The following is a 12,842-nucleotide window of genomic DNA, read 5'->3' on the forward strand; positions in this document are numbered from 1 at the left end:
TGCCTTGGTGTCTTTGGAAGCCAAGGAAGGTGAGCTGGTATGAAAGTTGTCTTTCTGTGTCATAAAATTCGTTTAAGAACTGTGTCTGAAGTGAAATGGTAAGAACTAGAATTAGGTGTTCATTTAAAAATATCCTCATAGGCTTACGGCTGGACCTGCAGCTGGGACCGCCTACTGCCCTTCTGTTTTGTTGAAGGTGAGGCTTCTATCACTGGTCTTCTGTTCTTGATGGCATTTGACAGTGTCGAAAAGCATTTGAATGGAGTAGTTCCTGTAGCAGGCTTTTTTAATGTAGCATTGCACTTTTATTTTTGTAGCTTTTCTCGTAATGTGCAAGGTATGATTTTTCACTTGACAGAAACAGAGTGAGATGTTATTGAATTAAAATCGTAATTATGGAAGATTAACAAGAAAATTGGAAGAAGTGCAGTTATGTTTGTATTTGCAGGTCTAAAAATATTCTGACCTCCTAGGTATAAGTTAGCATAATCTGCTACACCTGATTTTAATTTTATGTTGCTATGAAGAAAACTAGCTCTTACTTTAGAAGAGCAATGAACAGCTATTATCTTATGAGGTCATTGCAAATGTGTGTTCTCTTGAGCAGCATTTTTCATCTGGTGAGACAAGGCTAGAGGTGACCGGCAGCACTGAGAGACTGGGGAGTTACGAGTGAAGAAGAAAGGCAGCAGTGCAAGACTGAAGGAAGGAAGAGGGGTGATGCCTCCAGACAGGAGTGGGAAAGAAGATTAACAGTGTTGCAGGGTTTGAATAGCTGTGATGGGGACTAGTGGAGGAGGCAGTAGCAGAGGATTCCCAAGAATACAGGAGTACACTTGGTAAGACAGACTTTAAGGAGGGGAGATGAGAGTTTTGAGGAAGCAGCAAATAGCAGGAGAAGGTACAGACCAAGAGAAAAGTGATAGATGACAGCAGAGACACTTACCTGAAGGAAGACTGGAGATTCTGGTGCTCTCCTAGGTTTTAAAAGTTGTCTGCCACTGGATTTGTTTCTATGACCCTTCTGGACTGACTGTTACAGCAGGACCAATTTGTAGGCTGTAGGTGATACAGTTAGCTCTCACGGCTTGTGTCCTCCCACAGCATAGTTCTGGGTTGGCAAGTGTGTGAAAAAAATGGACAGGAATACTTTGTGCTGGGTTTGCTTAGCCTTGGCTCTGCCTGCTTAGCTTTACATGTCATTCTCTCTCCTTTCTTAGACCGCACCTAAGGATACAGATTCTGTAACCTGTTTGACTGGTTCTGCTTCCTGGTAATTCAGCACACAATAGCCTGTCCCAAAGCTGCTGTATGTCTGACCATGCAGCAGTGTGACCATGACCTCTGTCTTCTGTGGGGCTCCTGCGGGAGAGCTACTCAGGTTTTCTAGAGTGTATTGGTAAGAATGTAGTTAGGCAAAATGCTGAAGCACGGTGATGATGACACAAAACCTGTGTTATGAATACATGTGCCATAACCAGGGTCTGGTAAGATTAAATATGTTGATCACGAAGATGTTGCTTTGGTTATAGTTTATGTTAGGGTCCAGAGTGACTTTAGTTAGGAGATAGACATTCATAGGATCATAGAATGGTTTGTGTTGGAAGGGACCTGGAAGATCATCTAGTTTTAATGCCACTGCCATGGGCAGGGACACCTCCCACCGTATCAGGTTGCTCAAAGCCTTATCCAACTGGGCCCTGAGCACCTCCAGAGCTAGGGCAGCTACGACTGCTCTGGGCAACCTGTTCCAGTGTCTCATCACCCTCACAGGAAACCATTTTTTTCCCAATATCTAATCTAAGTCTCCCCTTTTTCAGCTTAAAACCATTACCGCTTGTCCTGTCCCTGCACTCCCTGATAAAGAGCTGCTACCCAGCTTTCCTGTAGGCCCCTTTTCAGTACTGCAAGGCTACTATAAAGTCTCCACTGGGCCTTCTCTTCTTCAGGCTGAACAATTCCAAGTTTCTTAGCCTGTCCTCCTATTGGAGTTACTCAAGCCCTCTGAAGTGAATCATTCTTCAGTAGGTTTGTGTGAATGAAGTTAGCAGAGTGCCAGCAAACTGCTCAGCAGTGGCCTTACTTGCCTGGGTGAACATGGTTCTTGATTTCCCTTGGGGAAATGGCAATAAAAGGTAATGCTTGTAGTTATGGAAACCCTGACTGATAGTACAGTATTAAAAAAATCCGTAGCTTATAGAGCACTTTCAGGACAAGGTGATTCTAATCACCTTCTCTGCTGATTCCTCATGATTATGCCAGTGGCCATGGAATCAGTTCATAATGTCCTGAGCATTTATAAGCTTGAGTGCAAACCTTCCTACATTCATGGACAAAGCAGTATTGGCTCTTGGGGCTGTTGAAGTGACTTATACTAATCTGATGCAGTTTATTGTGTCCAAAATCTAATGACCTTCCAAGGAGATGGAAGCTGTTATGACATTTTGGAGGAGTACTGCTTTGTAATGCACTGTTATAATTGTTCTTTCAAGCTGAGTGCTTGCATCAACCATACAAATGTGACTAATATCCTTGTACTGTTTAGCATAATAGAAAATGGTATTAGGAGAATTGTGAATGAAATAATAAAACATTTGTTGAAGCAGAGCCAACTTTGAGATCAGCTCACTGTTATGACTCATTTAGTAAGCCAAAGCTCTTTAAACAGGCATAAATGTTATCTATTCAATGTCTGATTTCAGCTAGAAACCACAAAAAGATTCTACTTACAATCTGTGAATTGCAGACAAGACAAGATAATATTTTTATTGCTGTGAAGAAAGAATGATTTTTGTAACTAAGATAGTATGTGTACTCATTTAATCAGGGAACTTTTTGCTCCCAGTTATGGAGAGGTGAAGTATATCTCATTGATGAAACTATATTTCATCTGAATTCTGTTAAATAGGAGCTATTTCAATATTTAGTGGCAGGAAGTAACATGGGCATTGTATCTTGGGTGTATGATCTGTATGGAAATAAAGCACTTTCTGTAGTATACTTAGGCATGCAATGGTAAGATGAAATATTAGTGTTCTATACTTCATGTAGGAGAATCTTTATCTATGAAGAATGGCAGGCATTTCCTAGCTATATTGTGATATGCGCAGCAAAACATTTGAGTGTACAGAAAAATGGTGGAATTTTTATAAAAATCAGAGATAATGGAATGGCAGTCTCCTAAAACAGGACAAGAAGAATGACTAATTAAAAGCTTGTTCAGTTACTGCTTGTGCTCATTGCAGGCTGGGAACAACCATGTTACTTTTCAGGTTGTCCTCTGGTTTACCACACCACATGGGTATTGCTTCCAAGGGGGACATCTCAAAAAACTTCTCCAACCTCATTTTGTGTTTATAATGGCTTTTAGTGGATCAAAATATCATCACACCCCTAAGAGGTTCCTCTGGGAGCACTTCTTGCTTTATTCATTTGTGCTGTTTATTTTCTCAGAGTTCATTAGTCCTTACTTGAGTAGCATTCCTGTTCACCAGGAAAGGAATCAGAAGTGAGTGTGCATTTCAAAACCTTAGATTCACTATGCTGTATACATTTTCTTAAATACAACAGGTCTTCTTGTGGGAACATTAGATGCGGTGTTGGATTCTACATCGAAAGTCGCCCCATTTCGCATCCTGCATCAGACACCAGACTCTCAAGTCTATTGGTCCATTGCATGCGGTATGTACTATGGTTGAGAAGCTGAGTTTATAAAGTGAAAAATCAGGGTACAACATAGAGGATACATTTTTAGGTTAATCCTCCCACATCATTATTCATTCCTGTGTCTTCTGAATGGTTTAAAATTATATGCAAACCTGGCATTGACAGCAGTGTGTGGTTCCAGTTTTTCAGAATATATCTGTGGGCGCTTCATATTACAACTTCAGATTGCCTGCTTTCTGCAGCAGTCCATCAGATACAAAAGCCTTGGTGCTCTCTTAAAATAACAGAAACACACTCTTTTCTTCTGTAAGCTGCAAGTGCAACTTGACACAGTTCAGGATGATAGGCATAAGTTGACTCTTAGGAGTAATAAGTGTGCTGCAGTTAGAAATAATAGGAGCTTCTTATCCAAATGCTTTTGTCTGCTTTAGCTTTGCTTGTTAAAATGAGCCATGTTCCCAGCGATGGTCAGAGCTGTTCTACATATCTGTTGCTCTTTCAGTTTAAGAAATCCTTTCTCATGTTGCATTTTTAATCAGTAGGAAAGGAAAAAAAACCCTGACCTTGAGAGTGGAGTATGTGATTTTTCCTAAAGCATGCTTTTTGATAGCGTGTGTAGGTTTATTTTGTTATGATTTGCGGGTTTTTTTATTATCAGTTTTGCAACTTCTGCTAAAAATACTCTTAATTCTTTTACACAGGCTGCTTAATTACTGAATGCCTAAAGAGACCTCTATTCAAGAAATTGAGAGGATTCTCTTATTCTTTACATGCATCAGTGTTTCTTCTGAGACATGGTCTTGTCTTTGTATTCAAATTAATACTGTCATGTGGCCTAATGCTAAAAGTCACTGTTGTGGAATTAATCTATTTCTCAGGCTTATTGAAAACTCTGAAAACATCTATAATTACAGTAAAAAAGAACCATATATTTGAGTTCATTTTTCCATGCTGTAATTTTTTTTCTTAAAAATAGTGTTCTTGAAAGAACACTTGAAAGAGTGAGACTCTATCTAGACGCCTCCAGGCTCTAGGCCCTCCTTTTAGTTGTCTGCAGCAAAAGTTGAGCTTTGTGGGAAGTCTGCTGTTCTGCAAACACTTAAATGCATGAGTAGTTCCACTAGTAAGTGCTATAGTTGTTATATTGGATTTTGTTGTTACCGCTTTATTATGTATCTTCATTGCTTCACCTTAAATGAAAAATTGTGCTTCTTGCTGTCATTTCTATGCAGTCAGCTACTTTTAAAATACAGATTTGTTCCTTTGGATATTTAGTTAATAGTTAACACATTTCATGCTGTAATGCTAATCTGTTCCTGTTCACATTCTGCAAGGGCATCTCTGAAGGGCAGTAGTCAGTGAGAGAACTGGTTAATCACAATTTATCATTATTCATTATATGTAATTTTAAAAGGGCAGCCTTATAAAGTTGATAGTATTTGAACAGCTTGGGAATTGGCAGTAAATAAAATTTTAGGACTACTTCTGAAGAAGCCAGAACAGATGGTGACAGGCTAGCTAAAAGGTACTTTGATAAGAATGTTGGAAATATACTCCGAGGAATTTTAATGGCCTTGGGGAAAATACAAAAGGTAATCTTCACTTCAGGATTGAATTTATATCAATTCTGTGCTGCGTGAGTATGCTTTACAGCAAACAGCTACAGAATGTAGTTGTACTTTGTGTTAGAAAACAGATTGTTCCTTCTGTGAGGTGAAAAAATTGGAGACTACATTTTGTTCCCGCTATTACGTATTAAAGAGCTGAAATAGTGCTCCTAAATAATTTAAATATTCATTAAGAAGTTCCATCTTTAGTGTGTCACATCTGTGCCTCTGATTCACACTGTGACTCAAATAATTGGCCTGTATGTGTAGTCTGAGAAAAATAATTAGTTTGTGATTTAATTACCGTGTTAACTGCTCTTCATATAATTTTTTTGAAGTGTTGTTCCAAATCCACCCTGTTGCATGCAGTCTAACTATTTAACTGTGTTTAAAACAATTTCTATTCATTCCCATTGCAACTTTAACTGATTCTTTGGTGTTCATTGAAAGTTCATTAGTCTTTACAAAGTAAGTAGAGAAAAAAGGAATTGTTAAAGGTGCGTTCTTGCTTCGGGGTATTGGCAGTATGCGATTACATAGGCTAATTTATATTCCAGAATCCCTTTATTCTAGTCCATGTAAGTTCTTTCCCTCCTTTTCCCTCTACCTGTCTCCCATCATCTGATGGGGAGCCATCCATCTTTAAAGAACTGACTCGATATTGAATTTGCTGGACCTCTACTGTTGTTTGACTGGTATTGTTTCTGCTTATTGCCTGTTACCACTTGCATGATTTCTAATTGTATATGTGAAAAGAATAAGATGAACTATAAGCATTTTGAAGTTTGCCTACCTCATTTCTCTAATTACAAAAGTAGCTAGTAGGTAAGAGTATTCATTTGTACTTAAAGGAAAACCATAATCTGAATGTATGTCTGGAAAGTTCAAGTGAGAGAGGTTTTTCTTTGATATGAAGTGGCATTCAGCGTGCAGTAGGTAATAGCTCTCTGAAACCTAGAATAAAAAGCAGTGTAGTGTAATTCAAATAACAAGGGTGCCTTTTCTCCATTTGAAAATGCAGTATTTGTAACTGAATTTTATCTTGGCTCTATGGTTTATACATTCCTTATGGTTATTTGTAACTTGCACATACATAATGAAAGGACAGAAAATAGTCCTTATTCCCATGTGTTTGAGTCCCAGAGGATCCAGAATTAAAAAAATACTAATTCTGGTGGTTCCAAATGTTGTTTCAAGACTTGTCCAGCTGCTATGAATCAGTGAGCCTTTCTCCCTGCATCAGGAGTTAGTTCCGGTATGTATTTTCTCTATGGGGTGCAGCTATGCTTCTGTTGTCCCGTTGAAGCCTGCAGCTGCATGAGAACAGTGCATTGTTTGGAATCACAGCATAAGCAGAACTTTATTGTGGGTAGGATGACATTGTTTCTTGCACAGTGGTTGCCTAAGCTTTAAGCATGGTTAGAAATTTAGTGAAAATGTGACTTAATAGAGAATGAGATGATACCATGACTTATACTGAGCATAACTAAGTAGCAATTGATTGTTTGTTGTAAGCAGCATAAATGCTTGTTTCAAGTAGCTGAAGAGAAATCTTTGCTGCCCTCCTGGTTACAGTGATTTATTCTTTACATCCTTACATGTTAGAAAGCATTTTGTACAGCAGGTCTAAATCTTGGAGTTCTGCTCTGGAAACTGCTGTGGGATTTATCGAAGCTGAGAATATCAAAAGCCCACATTTCAGTTTCTCTTAGTCTCACACGGATTTGATCTAATGTTTCCCACCTTCTAAACTATTGGACTGGAAGTCTTCTAGTGATGCTCTGCTGTCTGTGTCAGGGAGGTACAGCTGAGCTGAAAGAACTCTCGGTCCAAGCCAGGCTTCAGCAGAGCCATGCGATGCTGACAAAGCGGAGATGCTTCTAGATATAAAGGCTAGAAATATAGCTGCATAAAGGCCTTGAAAGATCAAAACACAGCGGTGCATATTTTAATGTACACCAACTACATTTTTAGAGTACACAAGTGTTGGACAATAAAATTGAGACTTGTGATTTGGATTTGTTTATCTAAATTACTCTGTGAATCAGGAATTTTCTAAGTATTCTTTTGATTAATATTTTTAGTGAAATGAGTAAGGTATGTTCTAATTTTAAGTAATACTGATTTCCTCTTTACATCAGGATCCAGCAGGGAAGAAATAACAGAACACTGGGACTGGTTAGAACACAATGTTATGAATACTTTATCGGTATTTGATTCAAATGAAGATATTACGAGCTTTGTCCAGGGGAAGATAAGAGTAAGTAAAGGCTCTACACTTATATGAATAACGTGCTTTTTAGAAGATCAAAGGACAACACCACAATGCTGCATACTTCTGGTTGAGTAGTATGTGGCTGTTAAGTTCAACACACTCCATTTTTACTGTTTGTCTGCCCCACAATGAAGTAAGGTTGTTTGACATAAACTCTTCATGGTAAATCATACACCAGATAGTGGTGTAAAACTGTTGACAGATTATTTCACAAAAAAATTTAATAATGCCTGGGAAGTATATGGTATATTTTTGTGAAGGTGTAGCAGTTCACTTTATACATGCTAAATATTTAGCCCAGGAATTCTTGTGATTAAGTGAGAAAAATATATATATTCCAGAAGAGGAGACCTGGGAATGTGTGTCTTGCCTAAGTTTTGTGGGAAATTGTGGATGAGTCTGAAATAGCACATTTGGTTGGTGACCTGTGTTTTGAACTGCAGACTATTCTTCCTATTGTTAAACTTACTATCATGTTAGGAGAATGCTATGCTGTATGTATGCGGGTGCATATATGACACCCACATGGCATAAATAAAGTAACTGTTTCTTTTGTTTTAGGGTTTGATTGCTGAAGAGGGGAAAGGTTCTTTTGTAAAAGAAGATGATCCTGAGAAGTTTCGTGAGGGCTTTATGAAGTTTGAAAAGTGTTTTGGATTGCCAGAGCAGGAGAAGTTGGTTACCTATTACTCATGCAGTTATTGGAAGGGCAGAGTACCCTGTCAAGGATGGCTTTATCTTAGTACCAACTTCCTTAGCTTTTACTCATTTTTGCTGGGAGCAGAAGGTAAGTAAGCCTCAATACTAAGCCTAGACTCTTCAGATTTTACTGTTCATCTTTCAGATTTGGAAGAAATTTTCCTCTGCCCTAAGGAAGCTATTTTGCCATTTGAGCAAATGTTCATTACTTTTCCTTCTCTATATAAGTTTGAGAGAGAAGGCAGACCTGTTGCAATTGACTGTAACTAAAAGCTGTCTATCAGCTTTAGTTCATGCTGCATATTAATTCGGTCTGTGAGGATTACAGCTACTTTTTCACACACAGAGTCTTAGTATTTCACATGGGTGCACTACACACTGGTGATAATTGCACCTATCCTTTTTTCCATTAGTTTGGAATGCCCAAAACAAATGCCTCTAATAATTCAGCTATAATTATATTTATGTGAAAACCGAAAATCAGAAAGAAAGTAGGATCCTTGCTAAACTAATTCTCACTTGTAGTGGGAAGTGTCATAGCTAATGGGCATGATTTCTCTAAATGCCAATATGTGATCAATTTACTTTAAGAAGCCCTATCAGTAAACTGTCAAAGTGGGGTAGCTTGTATGATGTTATGTATCTGCAATTTGTAGTTTCACGTGAGAGTGAAGAGAAGGTGATATAAGTTTGTATTTTCATACACTGTGTGTCTTTAATGTTTTTCTTTCTATAAAATTATTTCTGATGGAATTGTGAAGAGAGTGGTTTTTGTGCTTGTGAGTTCATAGTAGTTTCGAAGCGTGTTGTCATATAAGTATATTGCTTAATTATTAATGCTGTTGACTACTACTTTTCTAGTTTTAATATGGGAGTTACAGCTAACAAGGTGTTGCTCACACCTGCTTATATTTGTATTTTCAGTAAAACTTATTATCTCCTGGGATGAAATATCAAAACTTGAGAAGACTTCCAATGTGATTCTGACAGAGAGCATTCATGTGTGCTCCCGTGGGGAAGATCACTATTTTTCCATGTTTTTGCACATTAGTGAAACATTCCTTCTTATGGAACAGCTGGCAAACTATGCTGTTAGGAGACTTTTTGACAAGGAGACATTTGAAAATGACTTTGTCCTTCATGACCCTCTGCAGATAACCAAGAGGTAATATATTACTTAAAGTCTCTCTGCTCTGGGCCGAGTACTTCTTTTAGGCAGAGAGGAGGAATCCTTGTCTTGAGATAAGTAAATGTCAGCAAATCTAACGTTCTTTTAAACAAGTGTCTTATTAAAATTTAGGATCAAAGTAATGCAAGACATTTATTTTTACTTTGCAGTATCAGAAGCCTATAGGAAGGCAGGAAGCAATCACACCTTCAGAGCTGGTCTTCAATTGTAGGCTTTATAGTAATTTGAATTTTTGAAAGGCTTTATAGCAGCATTTAGGATTAGAAAATAAAGAATTAAGAGACCTGATAAGGATGGATAAGGTGAAGAACAAACCATTTAAAAAACATATATAAATGATAACTGCAGGGCTTCTCTGATTTAAGAAAGTTACTTAGTTTTATAGTCCACTGATAATAAAACCTGTTTTAGGTTTTGTTTCCTCAATTTGGTAGCAGTGCTGGAGAGGGATGTTGCTCTACAACGAAAATGTTGTTTCTGGTTGCAGCTACCTGTGAAGAATTAGCTCATGGCGAATGTTTACAACATGTGCTGCCTGTCTGACTAATTAACCCTCTGTCAAGATGAAACTTGGTTTAGATTTAAATGAACTGTTCTGTTAGGTGGGGAAACAGCACATTAGAATATTAGTATGTTTTTCTGTGCTGCTTGTAGGACTTGATTCAGCACAGTGCTTCACTGTGCAAGAACAAGTTCGAATCTATTCCTGTTTAGTGAAGTGTGCGAGTATTTTAAGTGGGTGTATACAGATGGGTGTGGTCCTGCCCTTCATTGCCTCTTCAAGCAAAACAGTGAACCCTCCAGATCGACCCCACATATTATGGGGAGAGCATGATGTTTTACTGTCTTTTCCCAAGGTATTTTTAACTTCTGTATTTATAAAGACATTTTAAACTTCATTATTTTTCCTCTTCTCCCCCCTATCCTGTTTTTTGTTTTGTTTATACTCTAGAGGCCTAGAGAGCCGTGCCCACAGTGAGCAGTTCAGTGCATTCTTCAGGCTACCCAAAGAAGAGACCTTGAAGGAAGTTCATGAGTGCTTCTTATGGGTTCCTTTCAGTCATTACAACGCCCATGGGAAAATGTGTATTTCAGAAAACTACATCTGCTTTGCTAGCCAGGATGGCAGCCTGTGCAGTATAATCATTCCTTTGAGAGAGGTAATGCAAACTGCAAGTCAGAGCCAATTATACCAGAAGTTTTGCACTTGTGTAGTTTAATGCCAGGTTAGCAGATTTTCATTAGAATCTATTTGCTTTACATGATGTCATACGTTTCCCCCTACTGTGGATACTGCATGTAGAAATTCTGTTTGTAGGCTTACAGAACTGCTTTCATGTTTCCACTTTGTTCCCTGTATCCTCTTTCCCTTTTCTGTTTACTCTGACTTCTCTAGCTGCGTACAGAATCCAAATTTATTAATACTTTTTTTTTACATTAAAAAGCTTATACTTAACTCTTGAAGTTGAGTTAATGAGAGATTCTCAGGTTAAAAAGTAAAGAATTGGAAAAGGTAGAGGATCTTGAAGATCAGTAATCACTTTGCAGTGTTGCTTTCTTAGCTCTGTAGTGCCATTATTTTTGCAGCAGTTGAGCAGGGCTGTCTGTTCAAAAGTCTGTAGAAAATCCATTGGCAGTTGTCAGTGAACAAGTAGCAATACCGTTACAGCTGATAGTCCCAACACACCGAATAAGGACCATATTGTAAGGGACACAGCATTCATATTTCTATAGATTACTATAGCTAGACTATGTAATAACTTCTGGGAGAAAACCCCCACCTTTCTCCATTCCTCCCCTGACTTCATGTGATCTGGGACATTGCCACATTTCTGTCTTGCAGTATTAAAAGCTTTTCATCAGCACCCATACATATTTTACAATAGCCTAAAAATTAAGCAGGTTCTGTAATTGCTCTGGTAGCTCTGTATACTCTGTGTACATCCTGCTTGATGTGAGACATGTGACAAAGGAAAGTGAGCTGAGCTAATTTCAGCAATACACTCAGTGTTCCCACTCAGATAAAGCAATTTATTTGATCGCCTATAAATAGTCCTGCAAACAATAGAGACTTCCATAATCTGTGGGAAAAAAAAAAGGCTCTATTAAAGAAGCTGACTAAATTTATTCTCACAGATTGTCAGTCTCTGCAGAGTTACTTTATTCAGTGGTCTTTCATTTGTTACCTGTAACAATGTAAAAGCATTGGCAATGGCAGTCAATCCAACTAATGATGATTATCTTACTTGTACTGGCATTATTGAAGTGTGTTAACTGCTCTAATCTGTAACTGTTCCATCACGACAATTAAAATCAGCTCTAGCTGTAATGTATTATGACAGCTGTCTCTGAAAGGGTATTCTCCATGGAAATTCTTTCATATGAAATGTTTCATGTGATTACTTGCAAAAGCCACATTTTGTCTGCCTTAGGATGGTGAGGAAAAAAAAGTAACAGCTTCAGCAGGTAGAAGGAGGTAAGACTTTGAAATAAGCTCAGCATTCACACTTGGGAGAAGCTTTTCAAATGTTTTAGGGACAGTGTTGAAAATCTATTGCACAATACTTATTACCTCATGCTAAAATAGCTCCAGATCACTGAGCTTTAGAAGTCGTGATTTTGTTACTTGCATTATTAATTCTGCTTGTATGGTGCTTCATACTGCTGTTTCATGTACATGTCTTGTTAACAGGTTTTCTCTTTTAGAAGTAAGCTGGTAAAATTTGTTGCCTTGTTTATATATCCTTGCTTCCGTAGGTTACAGGGGTGGATAAGGCAGATCCAGCCAACAGAGGAGTCAGCATTAGTACCAAAGGAAAAACAGCTTTTCGTTTCACGGAGGTTAGAGATTTTGAGCTGCTTGTGGCAAAGCTCAGAATGAAATGCAATGCAGCTTCAAGTCCACAACACATCATAAATACAGAGGTAACAGCTGTACTAGTTCTGATTTCTTAGTACCTGTTCCTATGAATAAAGTTGTGCAGTCTTACTAAGAGTTTACATGTCATTGTCAGTGTTTTGCTGTGTAATGCAATCCGTTTATATTTAAGCCTGAATCTCAACACAAGATGGGTAACAGCAGCAGCTGTACCTCTAGATTTTGAGAATTTCTGTATAGTTCAGTATATGGCTCCATCTAAACTAATGTTTTCCTTTTGACTTCAGCGGTGATGGATGGTTAGGCCTCCCTGTCTATTGCAGTTCTCATTATGAATATTTGTCCTTTTGTAATTAAGTTTTTGGCTGTAGAGATGGATTCTTTTTTCAAGTGCAACCTCCTGAAAGCCCAGCTGTGTAGAGCAGGGACTGCTGTTTTTCATTTATTTTGGAAGTCTGTATCTAGTACCTGTAACTTAATATAATAAACAATGATGGTCTAGAAACGAAATGATTTCTGGTATATGTG

At 38.1% G+C, this 12,842-nt stretch overlaps 1 protein-coding gene across 4 annotated transcripts in view; it reads left to right on the forward strand.

The window, feature by feature from the left end:
• The window catches only part of TBC1D8B (TBC1 domain family member 8B), a 29,449-nt gene that overhangs the window by 1,794 nt on the left and 14,813 nt on the right, over positions 1-12,842 (forward strand). For all 4 annotated transcript variants that reach the window (XR_011338388.1, XR_011338389.1, XM_069867729.1 and 1 more), the window contains exons 2-7: positions 3,571-3,681; positions 7,415-7,533; positions 8,110-8,335; positions 9,172-9,412; positions 10,389-10,596; positions 12,194-12,361. Coding sequence is in view for 2 of the 4 variants with exons in the window: in XM_069867729.1 (XP_069723830.1) it covers positions 3,571-3,681; positions 7,415-7,533; positions 8,110-8,335; positions 9,172-9,412; positions 10,389-10,596; positions 12,194-12,361 (1,073 nt within the window). In the remaining 2 variants the exon portion in view is untranslated. The remainder of the gene's footprint in view (positions 1-3,570; positions 3,682-7,414; positions 7,534-8,109; positions 8,336-9,171; positions 9,413-10,388; positions 10,597-12,193; positions 12,362-12,842) is intronic.

Source organism: Phaenicophaeus curvirostris, chromosome 13 (genome assembly GCF_032191515.1).
Source record: "Phaenicophaeus curvirostris isolate KB17595 chromosome 13, BPBGC_Pcur_1.0, whole genome shotgun sequence".
In the NCBI taxonomy this organism is placed as follows: domain Eukaryota; kingdom Metazoa; phylum Chordata; class Aves; order Cuculiformes; family Cuculidae; genus Phaenicophaeus; species Phaenicophaeus curvirostris.